Source organism: Solanum lycopersicum, chromosome 1 (assembly GCF_036512215.1).
Source record: "Solanum lycopersicum chromosome 1, SLM_r2.1".
Lineage (NCBI taxonomy): Eukaryota > Viridiplantae > Streptophyta > Magnoliopsida > Solanales > Solanaceae > Solanum > Solanum lycopersicum.
Genome location: NC_090800.1, coordinates 5983092 through 6003875, shown reverse-complemented (window position 1 = coordinate 6003875; position 20784 = coordinate 5983092). Strand labels below are relative to the sequence as shown.

At 33.2% G+C, this 20784-nt stretch overlaps 3 protein-coding genes across 5 annotated transcripts; 1 reads left to right on the top strand and 2 right to left on the bottom strand.

Moving 5' to 3' along the window:
- Positions 1–1269: 1269 nt before the first annotated feature.
- LOC101253922 (small ribosomal subunit protein uS4y) lies at positions 1270–4130 on the bottom strand. The gene is made up of 3 exons (XM_004228350.5): positions 3973–4130; positions 2397–2778; positions 1270–1715 (listed from the first exon to the last, which is right to left on the bottom strand). Exons 1-3 carry the CDS (start codon positions 3998–4000, stop codon positions 1532–1534), a joined length of 594 nt encoding a protein of 197 aa, XP_004228398.1. The 5' UTR covers positions 4001–4130; the 3' UTR covers positions 1270–1531.
- A 3211-nt stretch (positions 4131–7341) lies between these two features.
- Positions 7342–9018, top strand: LOC101261261 (sugar transport protein 8-like). The gene has a single exon (XM_004228793.5). The coding sequence runs from the start codon at positions 7395–7397 to the stop codon at positions 8862–8864; it is 1470 nt and encodes a 489-aa protein (XP_004228841.2). The 5' UTR covers positions 7342–7394; the 3' UTR covers positions 8865–9018.
- A 3226-nt stretch (positions 9019–12244) lies between these two features.
- On the bottom strand, positions 12245–20085 carry LOC101254226 (uncharacterized). 3 transcript variants are annotated; one of them, XR_742190.4, is made up of 10 exons: positions 19807–20083; positions 16018–16139; positions 15459–15620; positions 15235–15340; positions 14905–15087; positions 14241–14400; positions 13499–13815; positions 13176–13232; positions 12479–12644; positions 12245–12379 (listed from the first exon to the last, which is right to left on the bottom strand). XR_742190.4 is itself a non-coding variant. In XM_019214167.3 (10 exons), exons 3-10 carry the CDS (start codon positions 16030–16032, stop codon positions 12568–12570), a joined length of 1077 nt encoding a protein of 358 aa, XP_019069712.1. In that variant the 5' UTR covers positions 16033–16139; positions 19306–19441; positions 19807–20053; the 3' UTR covers positions 12245–12567. The 3 variants fall into 3 exon arrangements, 2 of the variants coding, with proteins under 2 accessions (XP_019069712.1, XP_004228399.1); XM_019214167.3 differs by adding an exon at positions 19306–19441 and having other exon boundaries at positions 12245–12644; positions 19807–20053; XM_004228351.5 differs by having other exon boundaries at positions 12245–12644; positions 19807–20085.
- Between the last annotated feature and the right edge of the window lie 699 nt (positions 20086–20784).

Below are 20784 nucleotides of genomic sequence, written 5' to 3'. Positions count from 1 at the left end.
ATAGCATCATGCTCGATCTGCTGCTCGAATGACTGCCAGTAAAAGAAAGGTTATTATGGATGATATCATGGTCTTGTACGGAGAGTATGCTCTGTCATATATTTTTGTTTATGTTCATGCAAATGTGTTTTGTGCTTTTACTAGTTTAGATCACTAAGTCGGATGATTTATATTTCATTTATTGTTATCAAAATATAGCAGATTAAACAACATGAAAGGCATAAAAAATGTATTTTTGAGCTTTTAACAATCTATTGCAGAGTATGGAGTTATATATAAATGAGATGACATATATTTGGTAGTTCTTTCTCGTTGTCGTCTTTATCTTGCTACACACAATATTTGATTTTTGAAGTGTTTCATAGTAGTCAATGTCGCATCTTATTATCTTACTGATTTTAAGGATCAAAGAAGTAATCGATTTCATTATTAGTTCAATGACTTTTTTCATTTGGTGTCATCTTATATTTGAATTTGTTTAAAGGTCCTTTATGTGGTAAGCAGTCCCGTTTCAGTGTTGGAGATGAGTTGGAACCATTTATTTGAGATTAAGTTGTTGTTCTCCTTGATTCAGTAGAATACTCCATCTTCATAAGTTGAATTTTGGAGTATAATGGAAGATGCCTAAATCAAAATAGAGGACGAGGAGAGTCCATTCATATTTCTATTTAATATAGAGCTTGAAGTCGAGATGCCCAAATTAAAACCTAGCTAAAAGGGGAAGAAGAGTAGAGGCACCAACAATGGAGAATGAAAAAAGAAAATGTAGAGAAGCTAGGAGAAAGAAAGAGAATAATTTAGGATTAAAAATAAAATAAAATGGGTTATATCATATTTTTTTAATGGGTCGGGTTAGATGGGTGGATTACTAAATGATTTAAATGGTATTTTTATTTTTTTAAAATTTTGATTTATTATATAAATAATTAATATTCATAAATTTTAATTAAAAAAATAATTTAATAAATTGAATGGCTTTCTGAGGAAAGAATGGATAGTTGACTAACTTTCTGAGGAAAGAGCGAATAGTTGGGTGACTTTTGAATTAAAATTCAAAGTTGAGTGACTTTTTGAGAAAGAAGTGCACAGTTGAGTGACTTTTAAGTGAAAATTGAAAATTAAGTGACTTTCTGATAAAAAAATGCATAGTTGAGTGACCATCCGAGGTATTAACACCACCAATTAATGGACCTCACTGGGTTTGTTGGATATGCATAAGAATACAGTATACTACTGGGTGCTGTTATATGTGTAGAAATTAGATCAAAGTAAACCCAAATTCAGTGTCTAATATTCTATCCAAGACAAAAATTTCTCTTAATATCAGGTCTGCTGACTCAATATTATAAATTCAGACCAAAGTCTAAGTGAGCTACTTGACAAGTGCTAAATACAAACTCAATTTTCTCTCCACCTCTGTCAAAACCATTTCTAATATACTAAAGGTAGATTAAATTGCAAAAAAGACCTAAAACAAGAAAGTACACAACATAGGCAGAAGTGAAACATCTAAACACAAATAAACACGAGTTTATTCTTCATCTTCCTCGTCTCCATCACCACCAGCTGCTTTCTTTGCAGCAGATTTCTGGTTCTTTCGCTTCACTCTTCCAGGGCGACCACCACCGAAAGGACTGGTGAGAGAGAAGTCAATGTGCTTCTGGGAGTCCACTCTCACCATGAAAGAAGCAACGTTCACCACCTGCCTACCAACTCTGCATGACAAACATATCATTAGACTCTGGAAAAATATTTCACGTACCAAAGTGAGACCGACAAAATCTAAAATGCAGGCCAAGCAAAAGTGTTGGATAAAATCATGGAGTACAAAGATATCAGAAGGAACCCAACACCTCAGGGTGATTGACCTAAGCTGATTGGAGTCTATTCCCATACTTCTGAAAAATACGGTCATTCAAGCTTTCATGAAATTAATTTCTTTAGAACCCGTCCAAGCTTTCATAATTTTGATCTGCCAACACTACACAAACAATAACAATTGTTTGACACACAATTCTTACTTTCATTTCCTTGGATTAAAAAAATTCAAAAGTGGAAAGTACGAAAAACAGTTTAACATACTGCAACGTATTTCATTTTGTGCAAGTACCCAAAACTTTATTGCAACTATATGGCTTATTTTCGTAAGAATTTGCACAATGATAATCATAGGTTATTGAGTTAAATGATACTTCCAAAATCAAGACAAGTTAAACTTCTCAAAAATACAGATCAACAATCTTCACAAAATGCATACTGATCCTAAGCAGCATCAGACTAGGAATTATTGTGTCAAGGTGATGCATACTTAGTGGGCCTTCAGAGATGTTTAAAAGGAAAAAATAGCTGAACTTACATATTTGAACTGAGTCACTAAAACTGTAATATGTAAATACCTGATATGCCTTTGTCGAATGAGCACTCTAGCATGGTGGATTGACTTAGCCATGCCAGTCTTGAAGACGAGGGTTTGGAGACGACGCTCAAGAAAGTTCTCCACAGTGAGGGCCAAGACATAATCAAGCTTGTTCTGGCTCTCATCCAATAATCCATATCTGTTCATTCTTCTCAAGAGTGCTTCACCTTCAAAAATACGGCGTGGATCTTTCTCATCCAAGGTCAGAAGCATTCTTGCGGCATTTCTGATACGGCTCAAGGCATACTGAACTCTCCAAAGCTCTCTCTTGCACCTCAGCCCATATTCTCCAACAAGCTTCAACTCTGCATCCAATCGCTCCTTCTCATAAGGGCGTCGAGGCTTCTTAAAGGTCTTCCCATCTGAGTAATACATCAAAGGTTAAGAAAGAATGGATAACAAACATCAATAGCAACACATTATGGATACAACATTAACTTCTACATACAAAAGCAAAAAAAGGAACAGCAGACAATGGTAATTATCTCCAGAGACTAGTATAACAAATGCTGCTACTGCAATACTTGAACCCCTATTTATTTCGCCTGATTGCTTGAATCCTCTCTATTAATTTACTCCCTTAGAGCGATTTTAGGGTCTCCAACAGAAGAGGATTTCTAGATCCCTAGTTATAACGTTATGACAAACAAATCTCTGAAACGAACCAAAAGAAACTCCTACAAGAATACTGTACTGCACCAACAGGATTGAGCCTGAATCCCAACTACTTAGTATTCCCCGTATGAATATGAATCTTTTGCTCTTAATAAACAAATCTTCAAAGACTATAGATTATCAAAGAGTGGTTATGCACACATATCCAGTTATCAGCTAAGCATTCAGAAATAGTAGTCTCTTACAATGTGATTACACAATAAAAATTCAAACTTTTCAATTATATGTGTTGAACAACCAAGAACACCATCACGACCTTCATATATATATATACAAGACAGTGCATCTAATCACCAACAGAACCTAGCTGAATTGGACAATGACCAAGTATCCAATCCTTTTGTAGTTGAATTAAATTTCTCACTGCATATAAAAAGACACTCTAACAGTATTCCAACTATATTGCTCATCATTCTACATTTTCTGTCAAGTATATGACAAAGTCAAAACGGTTGTTCCTAAGCAAAGATAGAAGCTTTTATTTTCTTGAGTTGCAGAAATATGCAAAACAGGATAAGAGCAACAGACTAAACACTTACACAAGACTGAGCTAATAACTTAATTTTTTACAGAACAGCTAAAATTCCTACAGCACAGAGTTATAGTTATGACTATTCTATCAACTGTGTATACGATTCAGCTCAACAAATATATGAATAGAGTTATCAACATATCTTTAAAATGTACATTCTACGATCAAGTATCAGGCTCTCTACTATCTAAAACCAAACTAGACAACAACAAAACAACATACATAGAGACATTTAGGATCTAAGAAACAAAATCAACGGAGATTTCATCGTTTATTATTGGGACATTTGGCATACACATCGCGTAGGAACAAGGAAAGCGAATGAATTTCTACAAAATTGAATACTTACAGTTGCGGTAAAAGGAAACATGCACCATACTTGCCGGTCACTGGCACCGTCGTCGCCGATCTGCTGAAGAGAACAGAAATGGCGAAGGGTAAAAATTAACAAGGGAGTACAAATTTCTATATATATATTTTCCTCCGACAAAACCCTAACGGGCCTTTGTTTAACATTAAGCCCAATATTTGGGCGTATAGTGATTACAACTTTAGCCACTCATTATATTCCTGAGAAAATTTAACAAATAGCCAATCCTTTGTCATTTTAGATAGAGAAATTTTGCAAAACAACAATATTTTAACATTTAATAGGATCCATTATCAATACTTTTAATATTTTTTAAAAATGACAATATTTTAGTTATTATGATTTGATTTATGTAGTTTTTTTCTTTATTAAACTTAACATAATATAATTAAGAAATAACAAACTAGAGAAAATCAACGAAGGGAAATATTTCAAATTAGATTAAGGGTGTGTTTGGTATTAAGAAAAATGTTTTCCGTGAAAAATGTTTTCCTAGAAAATATTTTCGTGGAAAACAAGTATATTTTGGATTTATTTTCTCATGTGTGGTTAGTGAGTAGAAAATATTTTCCGGAAATAATTGTGTTTGATTTATGAACAAAAAATATTTTTGAGAGACATCTTTTATTTTTACTAGAATAGAAGATAATTTATAAAAGTGAAAATATTTTTTAAAAATAATTTTTATTTGGTGTAGTGGTGGGGTGGGGGTGGGGTGGGGGAGGGAACAGGGAGGAGAGGGTAGGAGTGAAAAAATAAAAATTTGAACTTTATAGTATTTTTAAAAAAAAATAAATTGGGGAGGGGGGGGTTGGGGGTGGGTGGGGGATGGCCGGGGGGAGGGGGTAGGAGTTTAAAAATAAAATTTTGAAGTTGAAAATATTTTTGAAAAGCAAAATTATTTTTTGGGGGAGGGGATGGAGAGGGGGACTGGACGGTGGTGAGTGGATGGAGGTCAGTGATCGGATAAAAAAAAGTAATCTAAAATTTTTTTTTTTTTAAAATTGTTGGAATTTTAAAAATATTTTAAAATGGTAAGAAAAAATGGAAATTATGAAAAATAAAGGTGTTTATACATGTAATTTTTCCTTATTTGTATTATATTTTTCCTTTGAACTACTCTTTTAGTTTATAACGTAATTATGTTTGTCAAATGTTAGTATAAATTTTATAGAAAAACAAGAAATACAAAATATTGTCAGAGCTTATTTATTAGGCACATTAATAAATTTATGAATTAAAATTGGTTAGAAAATTAACTTTCTTAATTTGTCTCTTCTGAATAAATCGATGATTAAATGATCAATTATTGATTGACCTAACTAAATGTGATGTTATAAGTAATAGAGATTAACACTCACAATCACTAAAAGTAATTCTATAATAGAGTTGTTCTTTATTATGACATTTCGTTGGTTTTGAGAGACTCTATAACATTGTAACACCCTGTTTTCAAAATAGATAAAAAATCAGCTTTTCAGATTTATCTGTAGGTGCAATCAACGGGGCCATAGACGGACTATAGATTGACCCACGGTCCGTCCTGCACATCCGTCAATGGGGTCAGAAACCCACAAAATCTCAGCCCAGAAAAAATTGGTTAAGTCATGATCGACGGACGGACGTACGATCCATAGTCTGTGACCGTCGATCGACAACCCATTCACGCACTCTCTGATAAGAGCCAAGAATGACTAGCACGGTCCGTAGGTCTGACCGTAGGTGGGAACTAGCAGACAGTTAAGGGGAAATGCAGTTGGATCAACTTCAAATGGTCATTACTCTCAGCACAAAATGAATTAGGTGTCCATGACCTACCAAAATATAGATAATTGAATTAACTTTCCATAGCCACCGACCTTGCTAAAATCCGACCATCGAGTAAAAAGTTTTGCCCGTTTTAGTAAAGGCCTATCAAACAGGCCCGACCTACGGGCCAAACAACGGACCGTCGATGGAACAACAGACCGTCAGCCCTGGTCGTCGTTTGGTCCGACAGCAACTAACTCAGGGGTCTTTTGATCTTTTCCCACTTCGTTTAAACCCTAAGATACGTCATTTTGACCCTAAATCATCAGATTTTAGTCAATTTAAGCTTAAAAACATAATAAGAACTAACCTAAGTCAAAAGTTAGAAAATTAGAAGCAAGAGAGGAGAAAAGGCTCAAGAATCTTAGCTCAAGAACGCAACAAGTTTTCAGCAGTTCCAACCCCGAAATCTAAGCGTTTTTTTGTAAATTTCATCATCAGGTATGTGGGATTTCACTAGTGGGTTTCTTTCACCTATTGGGTCCCTAGTTTTCATTCAGTTCTTGATTCTCTATCATGATTAAACCTACGGTTTCTAGAACTTTGATAGAACTTCATGAATTTATTAGATATATGTTCCAAATCAAATTGTAAAGTTATTATTCAGTTTATCGCATGAATTCCAGAACTCTAGCTTTATATTTCTTTAGTTTTTGAATTACACATGCTAGGTCAGATATTTCAGTCACTTCAGATATACATCTCCAGTTATAGAACAATGATTACCAGATTAATTGTTGCATTCTCAGTTTGCATGTTCAGTTTTGAGCTATCCAGTATTTACAGTCAGTCATAATCAGTTAATTACATAATTCATGGAAGTAGCATAATACCGAGTTGGACTAGGGTTCAACATACCCAATTAGTCCCAGAACTACTAGCTAAGTAGGTTGTAAGTCCCCTACGTGGGTAATCAGTTTAGTGATCACGCCAGCATGCCTTTATACCTTTGGAAGGGTATATTGGGTCCTCTCGATGGGGCGTATTTTATTAACATTTTATTAAAATAGTACAACTAATATTTGAGATGTGTTTTGATAATTAGTATTGGTGATAATTCAGATATGAAACTCAATAGTCAGATATTTTAAGTATATTTTTAACCATCAATTCAAGTAAAGAATGTTATATCTAGAAACGAGGTTTTTCAATACAACAATAATAACTACTTATATCTTAGTCTAGATCGTGACTTATACTCGTGAAATTATATCTATGAATGTCATTAACACTTAAAACATCAACGGTCTTAATTTAAAGATTATGACTATTTAGGCTTATACACGTCTAGTTACCAAAAGACACGAAAAAATATAAGCAAAAAAAAGGAGGAGAAAATTTCAACAGATTCAAATAAAATGGAAATTGAAATAATATCACCTTTTTTTCGAAAAAAAAATAGTTTCCTTATCCTTGTAGGATTCTAATAAAACTTCAGTCTAAATAAGATAGGATTAGAATTTCAAATCCTATCTAAATTAGGTCTTATACCATTATAAATACACAGGTTTGCTTGTTATTTTCTATGAACAAAAAAAATAAAATAGTAGTGTTTATATATAAAATATTTTTCTTGAGAAAAAATTGAAAAAATGTCAAATAACTTTGAGATGAATAACTCTAAGATGACGTTATACGTGGTGTCTTGTTGGATTTTTGCTGCTTTTGGTGGATTGATGTTTGGTTACGATATTGGTATTTCTGGCGGAGTTTCTGGTATGGATGATTTCTTGATTAAATTTTTCCCACATATTTATGAAACAAAGTTACATGCTATAGAAAATAACTATTGCAAATATGATAGTATGCTTCTCCAACTCTTCACTTCATCCTTATACATATCCGCTCTTTTCGCGAGTTTTTTTGCTTCAAAAGCGGCTACTAAATTAGGAAGAAGGCTTACCATTTCAATGGCGTCAATCTTTTTCATTGTTGGAGCTGTATTGAGTGCAGCCGCGGAGAACAAATCGATGCTTATTTTTGGTAGAATTTTGTTTGGTATTGGTGTTGGATTTGGAAACGAGACTGTTCCTCTGTTTTTAACTGAAGTTGCACCAATCCAACACAGAGGAGCTGTGAATATTATGTTTCAATTGTTTGTAACTATAGGTATATTCATTGCAAATCTTGTCAACTATGGAACTTCAACGGTACATCCATATGGTTGGAGAATGTCACTTGGACTCGCAGCTATTCCCGCGGTGATTCTGTTTATTGGTACTTTTGTTATCACTGACACCCCTACGAGTCTAATTGAGCGTGGTAATGAGGAACAGGGGAAGTCCACGCTCATGAAGATTAGGGGTGTCAATGACGTTGAGGATGAGTATAAAGAAATCGTGATAGCGTGTCAACAAGCCAAGCAAGTTAAGCAGCATTCGTTAAAGAAGTTGTTAAAGCCTGCTAGCATTCCACCACTTGTGATTGGTGTGTTGTTGCAAGTCTTTCAGCAATTTACTGGAATCAACGCTATTATGTTTTACGCGCCTGTTCTGTTTCAGACTATGGGATTCAAGGCTAATGCCTCGCTTCTATCCTCTGTCATTACTGGAATTGTTAATGTTGGAAGCACATTCGTTTCAATTTACCTTGTTGACAAGGTTGGAAGGAGGAAATTGCTTCTTCAAGCTTGTTGTCAGATGTTAATTTCTCAGTTAGCAATCGGGGCAATTTTGTTAACAAGTTTATCCGATACAGGAACGTTGAACAAAACACTAGCATTGATAGTGGTGGTGTTGGTGTGTACGTATGTAATGTCGTTTGCGTGGTCATGGGGACCCCTTGGTTGGTTAATTCCTAGTGAGACATTCCCATTGGAAACAAGGACAACTGGTTTTGCATTCGCGGTTAGCACAAACATGCTCTTCACATCTATCATTGCACAACTTTTCTTGACTATGCTTTGCACTATGAAAGCCTATATTTTCTTCTTTTTCTCCGGATGGATTGTTGTCATGGGATTAGTCGTTTACTTCTTCTTGCCTGAAACAAAGGGAGTTCCGATTGATTCCATGGTCGAAAGAGTGTGGATGCAACACCCTATTTGGAAGAAACTATTCTAAAATGTATTATGTTTTTGCTAAGTAGTTTTTTGTGATCAACATTTAGCTTTTGTTTGTTGGTTCAATTTTTGAATATCAGTTGTTTTTTTTGTCATCAAAAGTAGTTTAGTTTTTATTGGCAATTAAATCTTATAACATTGATCTTGGTATTTTACACATCTCCAAAACTTTTGAAAACGCTAAGTTTTAGTTTTTATTAAATATTATTTCTTCCGTTTCAAAAAGAATGGCCTTATTTCCATTTTAGTCTATTTCAAAAAGAATGACTCCTTTTCTTTTTAGACAATTTTTTAACTTTAACTTTCCACGTGGCATGTTTAAGGCTACAAGTTTAAAGGACATTTCTGATACATTTGACATAACTTTAATTTACAGCCACAAAATCAAAAGCCTTATTTCTTTTCTTAAACTTTGTTCCAAGTAAACTAGGTCATTCTTTTTTAAATGTAGGGAGTACTAAATAACTATACATGAACATTAACGTGTATTGATAAATAATCAGATGCCAATTCAATTTAAGAATGAAGTAAGGATATTTATGATTCAGTTTACATTATTTTTTTCTTTTTCCAGAAAAGGAAAAATTATGTCAATCAAGCCAATTCTTTTTAAATGTTAGAATCAAAACAAACTATTTAAGTAAATTTTTCATCGTTTTAATTTTTTTTTGTTAATTCAATTTTTTTCATTTTTAATTTATATATATATATATATATATATATATATATATATATATTGCATGTTAAATAGGGCAACTTTCACATATAGCAAACATAAAATTCATATTTATATGTTATAGCAAAGTTTGTATATTGCACTCCATAGCAAACATATAAATGTATAATTCGCTATACATATATAATTGGAACGAATTATATAAAACGGAGTGTATAAAACGAGAAAGAGAAAGAGACTTGGGCAGAGAATTGTATAAAACGAATTGTATAATTAGTGTATAGAACGATATTATACAATTTGAATTTGTATAAAAGAGAAAGAGAGAGTCAAAATAAACTGGGCAGGTGAGTATTTTTATTGTATAATTATAAGTGTATAGGACGAAAATATATGTATTTGCATTTGTATATACAATTTTCTCTCGCTTTATACAAGTAGAAACGAATTTATACATTTCGTTTATGTTGTATAAGAGAGAGAGGCGAGGGTGGCGAGCGAGATTCGGGAGAGTGGCGAGCGAGATCTGGGAGAGAGGAGAGAGGGGAACAAAAATATATGTATTTATACAATTTCCTCTCGCTTTATACAAATAGAAACAAATTTTATACACTTGTGTTTGTATAAAAGTGAGAGGAAGCGAGCGAGAGATGGAGCCAGAGAGGAGAGTGGCGAGCGAGAGTTTGAGGGAGAGCGGTGACTGACAAACAGTTTGCTACGGAACACAATTAAATCAAAGGGTGGTTATAGCAATTAATTTGATTTATTAGTTTGTCATTATATACAATTTTCCCTTTTAAATATATTACATCAATGAGAATTATCTAAATGTGTTACATAATTTATGTTTTTTGAGTATAAGAATTTTGAATTTTTGAGCCGAAGTATTCAAATATTTATTAATAAGCATTTATATAGCCGGTTTGACTCGTCATTACGATTATTTTCTTACTTAGAATTAAATAAAATATCGAAATGAAGCCTCTTTTCAGCATATCGGAGTTCGATTATTATATTAGATCGAACTTTGAGAGTTTCAAATTTTTCAGAAAAGATGGATCAAAACTTATCGATTATCAAAGTGAAACTTTGGACATACTGAAGTCCATCCCTTGTGAATTGTTAGCTCATACATACATACATACATACATACATACATACATACATACATACATACATACATATATATATATATATATATATATATATATATATATATATATATTAGTTTCTGAGCACGTGCTTCCGTGTGTGTTTCATGTGAATTTTTGTAGATACGTTAGAATGACAAAAATTTCATTAAAATATATATGTAAATTGTAATGAATAATAACACAAAATAAGAATGAAGACTTAAGGCAATGAAATATTCATAGAACACTAAATTAAGAAGAGAAAAAGAAACAAAAAGAAACAAATTTAAGAAAAAATAAAGTGTAGACATTATTCTTATAAGACTGATGTATATATAGATGAAAAAATTAGTACATAACATTAAGAGTATAAAAGTTGAATAAGTAAGTAAATAATAATAATAAATAAATGAAGAATAGAAAAAAGAAAATTAAACTTAGCAAACCATTTAGAAAGAATAATTAAAGTTCTTATCATGTAATTAAGCATCAATTAATGAATTTAAATTTGTGTCATTCTTTAATAATAATTAAGAGGACCTTATCAACGTATGTGTCTCCATTTTGCAGATTTGCACCATTTAAATTATCAAATTTCGGTATTTATCATAAATGATAATACTTTATCCACACAAATTATATTATTTATGAGAAGAGGAAAAGTATAGTAATTCAGGTAGAGACTTTTTTTTCAAAAAAAAAATTACAATTATTATATACATAGAGATTATAGATGATAAATATAAATAAATTAGATATTTAATTAGGAATTAATCTTAGAAAATCTAAAAGTCATTAACATTTTAATCAAAATCATACAATCAAATATTTGAATATTTTATAACAATTTAACTTATAGAAGGGGTAAACCCATGATTCAACTTTCAACTTTTTTTGTTTATGCTTTTAGAAATATATGATATGATATGATTGTACGAAGATCAGTGATTGAAAGCTAGTTAAAAAACTTAATAACCTTGAAATTTTGCGTTTAAGACAAGTCCAGGATTCATTGGAGGAAATTTAGTTTGTGATGTATGTTCTAACCTCTACAAAGTTGCTCAAGAAATTAATCGTTTCAAATATGGATTATCGCCTCGTTACTTATTCACAATTAAGGTGTGATGCTATAATTGAGATTCTTTTCCCCGCTAAGATATTAAGATAATTTGGGTTGGAGTCACAAGAAAGAACTTTTTGGTAATAGTGTTTTACCCCCCTTAATGGACTTTTGAACTACAATAATTTCCTATTGTTTGGTGATTGTATGACAATTTTACTACATACAGTTCATTTTCCATACATTTTGACTGTAGGGTGTGTTTGGTACTAAGGAAAATATATTTTTTTTTAAAAAAATAAGTAATTTGTTTTTTGCTTGTTTCTGGTGTTTGGTAAATGAGTAAAATAAGCTTTGTATATCAATTATGAAACTTGTTTTTCTCTTTTCCCAATAGTGAAGTAACTTTCTTGATTTTTAACTAACTTGTTTTCCACTCATCCATACCAAACACACTTGTAGTGAAAGACAATTATCTTACAATTGGACAGCATAAGCATTGGTACAAGCAGTTGGTTAACAGATTTTATCTGATTGTTTATGTTCAATACCAAAGATACAAGCTTTATAACATCAAAAGGAATGAAACTGACATATCTTGACTTGCTTCTACAAATGATATATCGCGCAAGCTAGGGAAGTGAAATCTATTGGAATAGAAAATAGTGCAACTCGATCAGTATAAGAATAAAGCGAGGTAAGTCATTGACACCAGAAAAGTTGGGTTAATAACTACACAGACATACCTAACAAAGGTAAATCAATGTTCTTAGCTGATCACGCCAAACTCCTTATTCTGGCTATGGAATTAAGAACGTGCTCGTGTTAACTTAAACTAAGACTTCTCTTCATCTGATTGAGGACATGCTGCAGGCCCTGGGGCAGCTTCAACATCAACGAAGAACTCCTCAACTAAAACAAAGCCAAACAAAAAGCATAAGAAGGATTATTTCATACTAAGAAAAGCATAAAAAGTTTAGCTCGATCGAGTCATGTCATCCTTTAGCTATGGGAAATGTTCATGCCCAAGAAACTTATTCATGATCCTCGAGACAGGTAACTTTTCTAGACATGCCTTGTTTCCGGGTAATAACATTGTTTCTTGTAATAAATGTTCATACCTTCGTTGAGAGTGTAAATTTCATATGCAAATGCAAAAACTTTTTTTTTTAAGGCCATGGAGCAATCATGTATCAGTGTTTAAATATTTATGACTAAACCATGTCATACAAGGTATGAAAGCAAGACTGCATTCACAAGGATCAGGGTCGTATTCATTACATGTTTTCAAAGTAAAGAAAATGAATTCCGATTATAAGAAGACTTCAGCTGTTAAATCCATCTAAATAGTACAGAACTTAAAGCTAATGCTTTTTTGAACTACTCAATCTGCTTTGATTCAAAGAATAAGACAACACGGGCAAGAAAGTAGTAAATTCTCACCTATATCTTCTTGTTCTGGAAACGGGGAACCGGGATAGTTTCCTAGAGATCCTAAATCTGCAATTAGTGTTGGAGCAAAAATTACCATTAATCAGATCAAGTAGGGGAAAAAAAGACAGGAAGATCATGCATATATGAGAACTAATAATTCTAAGAGCAGGAAAGGAATCCTGAAGTTCAGAACTTTATGCAGCCAACACAATTATCAACATCGAATTAGGCCTGGGTGAATCGGGACAACCTCTTTGAAAATGATGTCCAATTATGCTTTCCAGGAGTTGTGCTATTAATAATATTTTTGAGTTATGTATGAGGAAAGTTACCTCCCAAGTTTGATAAGTCTGCTGTTAGATCCGAAAGACTGAAATCCCAAGGAATTTGATCCAAGGATCTCAGCAAATCTCTAGAATTACCAACACCGTTATCTGGTGGAAGTTGCAATCCTACTGAACTTGCTACGTCAGATGGGAACGAAGAGTCAAGCACTGATGTGTCAATTCCCATCCCTGAAATCTCCGAAGCGGTGAAGGGGAAGTGTCCACTGGAAGCTACTGATGCAGGGCTTACAGGCATATCAGACATGGCATTGCTAGGTGGAACAGCTGGTGCTACATCAGATGCACTCGTTTCTACCACCATACTGTCAACAAGTAGGAAAATGTAAAGTGACATTTGCCATACCATTTCTTTTAAAAATCTATTATAGAAATAGCTTTTATTATTTTAAGCCCATAAACATATTTGACCTTGTATATATAGTGTAATTTTTGGACAAATGGGGTTCAGATGAACCCCTTGCGGCACCCTAGCACCATCTCTGAGTTAAAAAAATAAACACAAACACGCGGGACTGAGCAGAAAAGTAGTCTCTTTCACCAACCTTACTGCTACTTAAACAACGAGAAGTGGCGAGAGTTCTCACCAAATTCTATGAAGCATGAAATATGAATCATAATAGGGAATACACATCGAATTGGGAAGTGTTTATGGATTTTTTTTGGAGTTCTAGTCTCACATTTCAAGGTTTAGAAGGGAGTTTAAAGCCAATAAAAAATGAAATCTCACTCATTTCCAGAGTTCATTTGCATTGGATGATAGTTGCTTGGTGCAGGCACACCATTAACCACATGGCAACTGGACATGCCCATCGGATCAAAATGAGGTTGACCTGCAGCTGGATGGGGATGTTGTTGTAGGACGGGGTATCCCATGGGTAAGTTGTTGACTGCACTGAAAACAAGAGGCAATCAACAATAATGACATAAAGTATACAAGAATATTGTTCAATAACTTCTATTGTATTAACTCGTTATGCTTCCTCTCATGGATGCCCCCATTTAGTTCTCCAAGGAGCAGTATTAATCCAAGTTAAGTCATAAATGCGAATGACACAAACTAAATAGGGAACTCAACAGAAAGCCTCTAACATCGACAGCCAACCAAATTAGTTTTTTTTTTCATGATATACAGTTGGACAATGTTAAAATGAAGCTCCTTGAAGAAATAGTTTCATTTTCCCAGAAAAACAAGTATGACTTCTGTAGATTAATGCAGTTTAAGCTTATGAAAAGGGAATAAAAGAGTACATGCCCTAGCTGAAGCAGAACCAACATTCCCGAAGGAAAAGGGTGATGGTCCCCATCCTTTTCAGAATATGAAACGGCAGGAAGACAAAGACAAAAAAAGAATATGAAATTGAATGAAATGATGTAACGGTAAATAAAATTACCTGGCATGGTATTTATCCCATTCTGCATCGGAGTCAATGGAACCTTCGGAGGCACAGGATATTTCATCAGATGATATTGATGCTCAAGCAAATGATTGAACAAGATGATTTGTTTCTTCAATTTAAGCCTAATGTAGTAGGCCCGAAAGAAATCTGCGTTTTCCTCTTCCAATTTTTGCCAAACTGTATTCAGTATGAAAAGGTATAAGAGACTGAGAACTGACACACATTATAACCAAAGTAATGATAAATATAAGAAAACATATTTCAATTAAGTAGCAAATACATAACCATTATAATCACCAACAATTTCATTTTTGATATACATACCAAGAGCTGTAAATCCGGGATCTATCCTTGCACGATTAAGAAGTGTTTTAACCACTTCATCCTTATTCATATACAATTGTAAGCAACGTTCAATCAAGTTTTGGACCTACATCACCATTTGTGTCATAATAAAGTTAAAGAACAAGGTGCGACAGAGAACGGAAACTTCCCCTACACACACAGACTTGTATAAAAGTATGTGTCTGAATAAAGAACTATCTTACTAGTTCAATATCTTCACGTGAAACTTTTCGGTTGTCATTGCCTGATGCAGAAACTGAAGCTGAATCTGCTACAGGTGTATCGGTTGCATTGTTCTGCTGGTCACTTTGGGCCTCATGAGAAGCCTGAGTTGAAGATTGTTTCTCAGTTGTGCTTTGTGGATCCTGAAGTTGTTACAATTAACAATATAAGAAAAAAAAAAGTTCCATATCTGAACAACAATTACAACTTACCAAAAGAATTTAATAGCAAAAATGGTTTCAGAATTTTCATATGCATATATTATTTGCTGGCTCTATAAGAAGAGAATGTTAATAAATAGTTAACTATAACAGGATAAAGAGGAACATCGTGATTACAGAACGGAGATTACTCAGATTTATAAAATAAGCCACAAGAGTAAGCAGCGAGTTAATTGAGTCATAACTTGCACTGAGAAACTTTTCGAAAAAAATAGATAGCATTGCCAAAAAAATGAAATTCCATACATCAAAACCAGAGAAAGACATGAAGGATCTGAACACATCAAAAGGAGACCTAGAAAGATATAAACACAAGTACCTGTGTGCTCTTCATTTTAGCTAACTGCAAGCACACTAAATATCTCCCTCAAGCTCCAATACGCCATGGCTATAACTTGTATTACTACTTTGAAGATCTCTCAATAAAGGAGAAGAAATCACCTGAGAACAAAATGGAAGAAAGATCCAAAAAGAATTACAAGTCCACAAACTGTGTAGAATAAGAAGATCAAACTTCAGGACATACTTTCAGGATAAGAAAAACAAACATCACGTTTTAGTACAAGGCACTCATATCTCTTTGGATCATGTAGTAAGATGAAGTTGACACAATATCTTTCCACTTCCGAGGAGCATAGTTGATCTACTCTAATTAGTGAACTCCATTTTTTGATAAAGTCAAGATTTTTGCACTGAATATCACACCAAGATAGTGATAAGGATCCATCGACCCATCTTTGCAAAAATGAAGGTTCCGTTTTCACCAAAAAGTATCAAAGAAACAAAAAATCTGGTTTGATTTTCTGTCATTTACAGCCAAATTGGCCAAAATGCACAAGAGGAGCTGCTCAACTTTTCATCTCTCCTCTTCCTAGCATCCATATTTTCCACGTACCATCTTGTCAAATAATTTTCCATTGTTTGAGATGCTCATATTTAAGACAATTCTATTACAAGGTAGTAATGTAGTTTTTTTAAGAGGAAGTTAACTGTATTACAAAAGCAGCATTAAAGAACTGCTGAAGTAATTGCAGGTTGAGCAAAAACCGAAAATCGAATACCTGTCTTATCTAACAAGGATTCTAAGAAGCTAAGAATTGATTCTGCATCATTTACAAACTCCTCCTTAGACCAATAAGATTACAAAAGCATACAATTAAACTTGATCTGTTTGATTCTGTTTGCCTTATCTTCAAAACATCTAGTGTTTCTTTCCCTCCACACTGTCCACCATATGCATGCTGAGATAGTCTTCCACCACTATGATTTCTTGTTTCTGATCTTACACTGTTCCATCAACTAGTAGTTGTGAGGTGTTACTTGGCATAACCCACATGCGATGAATAAACAAATGGTTTATAGTTGGTTTCTGCATCAAGCCCACATAGTTGACATCTGCTACATAGAAAGATACCTTTTCTTGAATATTTTGAATTTTTGATGAGTCAGGCAAGCATTATTGCTACCACCCGAGAGAAGCAGGTCACTTTATACAAGGTTCTAATGTAGTAACAGATGGTCCAAGTCCTTCCCATTCATCTAGCACATGTGACATCAACTTACTATAAACATCTCCTCTTCCTCAGATTATCTGACATTAGGTTAGGATCAGACATAGTATACCATATAAAACCCCACCTTTTGGTGTTATAGTATTCCACATTGACTTCCATGTGGTCCTCGTATCACCTCCATGGAGCAGGTAGTTATAATATGAATTCATCAAATACATTTGCTGCTTACCCATTTCCACAATATTGTCATTTTCCCGTACCAAAAGAAAGGTATTTTTTCATTTTCCCAATAGCACTATACATTGCTCTGAAGGAAACTATCCACTTCATCCCACTCCAATCTTGAATAGATCTCCGAAAACAATGCTTCCCCTTATGCTTGTCCTTCTTCCTTCAAGGTTACCATACCTTAGACTATGATTCTTAACTGTGAACCAAATGAGTCTTGAGAACTCCTTCAGTCCCCTCATGCTTCCCTCTCCACATGCACATGCGGCTATAACATTATCAAGGAAATCACTCATGCTCATGAAGTATTTTATCTTTATTATGACAAAGTAGTAACACTATAAAGTAATTGTTTTGGTCTATTCTATAGCATGTACCGATATGTGTATCATTTTTACAATTTTGATTTACACCTCCCTGCCTACATTTGTAATTAGGATTAAGGACAAAGAAAGAAAACGATTCAAATGGATTTGAATTTAACTTCCTAATCCACTATCATGTCCCACATTGTTTCAATTTTCTTATCATCAGGATAAGAATATCTCACCCACTTCATCCTCACTCTTCTTTCCATCAGCTTTGGATGGAAATATGGTCATATGTCATCTTTTTTCACTTCCATATTCTCACTTTTCCTTTGATATTCTCTACATCCTTTTCTTTCACATTTCAGTTGATCTTTCCCCATTATTTTCACAGAGAGACAAACAAACTTACTGTACAACATAGTTGTGATCCTCAAGGCATGAAGGAATAACAAGATGAAATATTGAAGCTACAAGGGATCTAACACAACCTGTATCGCAAGAACATGGTGTCAGATGGGAGCTGGAATGAATATCAGTAGAAGTCAGAACAATGAATGTGATGGAAGGGACATTGTGAAAAAGGAGACGGTTCAGGGTAGAATATCCACTATTTTGTGGTGACTCGGATCATTAGCAACCCAAACATGCTAGAGTTGAGAAGCAATAAATTGTTATTGATCTTGTATACAAGAACTAAAACATCATTTCCACAGATGGCCACAACTGAAAAAGGAGGATCTTTCATGAATACAAAGTTCAAAATTTCGTTCCATCAGGGGAAACAAAAAGAAATCAATTATCTATAAAAAGAAGGTGCATAAGCATGAGGAACAATTTCAAAAATGCATGATAGTTTCTCCAATCTGTTATTCAACATAGAAGAGTTGGATGAGTATACTTGATAACTTTGCATCCTGTCTATCCAGATACTCTATGTGATTTACAACTAATTTCCCAACATGAGATGAGATTAGCATGGATTATCGAATAAAACCAAAGATAATTTTCAGCTTCAATCTGAAGGCTCAAATGTGCAACTCTCTAAAGGTCCCCGCTGTCTTTACTTACAAGTTACATTCTGCCACGAATCTAAAAGAATAAGCAGCAGCCATTAGATATAGATATGAGACCTCTTGGGCTCTGTAAGGCGATCAATTGCTGCGGCTTTAACTAACAACGCAACTAGGAGTACTCGCAGAACTAAACTGTTGAATATGAAAAGGATCTAGTTGAAAGAAGACTACCAAGAGATTGGCTTACTTGAATGAGCACAATACTTACCAACAACAACATATCCAGTGTAGTACCACAAAGTGGGGTCAGGAGAAGGTAGAGTGTACGCAAGCAGACCTTACCCCACAAACTTTAGCATCAGAAATATCAGTAAACAAGGAACCATGATAACAAAGAAGCCCTTTTTTTATCTTTTACAAGTAGAATGCATAACAAAGAAGACTCGAAAAGCTCCAACAAGATTGGCTTACAAAAATGATCCAAATATCCACAAAGATTAATTCTTTTCTACAAAAACCATCACTTTGAAAGAAAAATCACCTGTACTATGCTGAACAGCGTAAAATACCCTTGCAGCAATATCCACATAAGAAATCAAGATAACCATCCCCATTTGAGAGAACAAATCAACAAAATTTCTGAACTAGGAAAGATCAGATATCTACATTGCAAGAACCTAATGTATCACAATACATAGAAGCATAAATCTAAAAGATCTCCAGATAGTTGCACACAGATTACTACTGCAAAATCAAGATTGTAGTACTAAAATGCTCCTCATGATTATCACCAAGTACAAATAATAAAATTCCCCAAAAATACAAGAATCCCATCTGACAAATCTCCACACTAAGCTCTAACCAGTGTAAAAGCAACACCAAAGATTGCATTTTTAACAAAATTTAACCCAATTCTTGAAACAAAAAAAAACCCAAAAATGTGCAAATAAGAAAATACCCAAAAAACAAAAACAGCCAAAAAATAAATAAAAATGAAGTCTTTGTATAAAAAAGAAAAACAGCAAGAGAAAACAAGACAAACCTGCAGTTCCAAGTAGCAAACAAGATGCAAATTTGAGTTTGCCAACAAACTAAAATGACAATTCTTGAAGTGGGAATACAGTACTTTAAAGAAATTAAAGGTGAAAAGTTAGCATAATAAAGAAGAAGAAGCAGAAGAGGAGAAGATTGGGACAAAGAAAAAAAATGGTGTTTTTTTTTTGTTTTGTTTTTTGTTGGATGATTATTGGTCCTTTTTTGTTCAGTAAGATGTTGCTGTTACTGTAGCTGGCAAATGAAATAATGAAAAAATGGAAACTACATATTACCGCCAAACCATAGTTTAATATAACTAATTATTTGAACTATTATATTTTATTCTAATCATCCATTATAGTAGAAATCTATGTATCCTTAACTCTAAGATGAAACGGTTTAATTAGTTGATTATCTGAATCTTAATTTTTATTAGTGATAGCTTAATTCTCGAATGTGTAATCTCTTCTTTTTATTTTACTTCATCTTATCCTAAAACAACAAATATACCTCAATTATTCTACTTGCTTTCTTCATTTGTATTTGTCTATTATTTACGTTTATTTTTAATTGTCATAATTTTTATTTTTAGAATTAAATTATAAAAATTTTGACTAACATTTTGCAAATATAATTTTTCATTATATTGATATGCAAAAACTGCAATTTATAGTACTTTTTTTAATAGTTTTTTGAATATCTGAATTTTTTGTTTAAAATATCATATAAATATAATTTAATTTAACTTTGAAAGTTAGTTAAAATGGACGAAGGGAGTATTTAATATATTTCCCAAAGTATTACGTTTAATATTTTCAAAGGATAATGTGGTGATATAATCTCTATTATTTATTGTTTGTTAAGATCTATGTCAAAATAATAGTGAATAACTATTATTGGACATATAGAATATTTAAAATAGATATACTCCTCGTGAAAAATAATTATGTATATATATTTTTATTGTGCAATAAATGTTGCATAG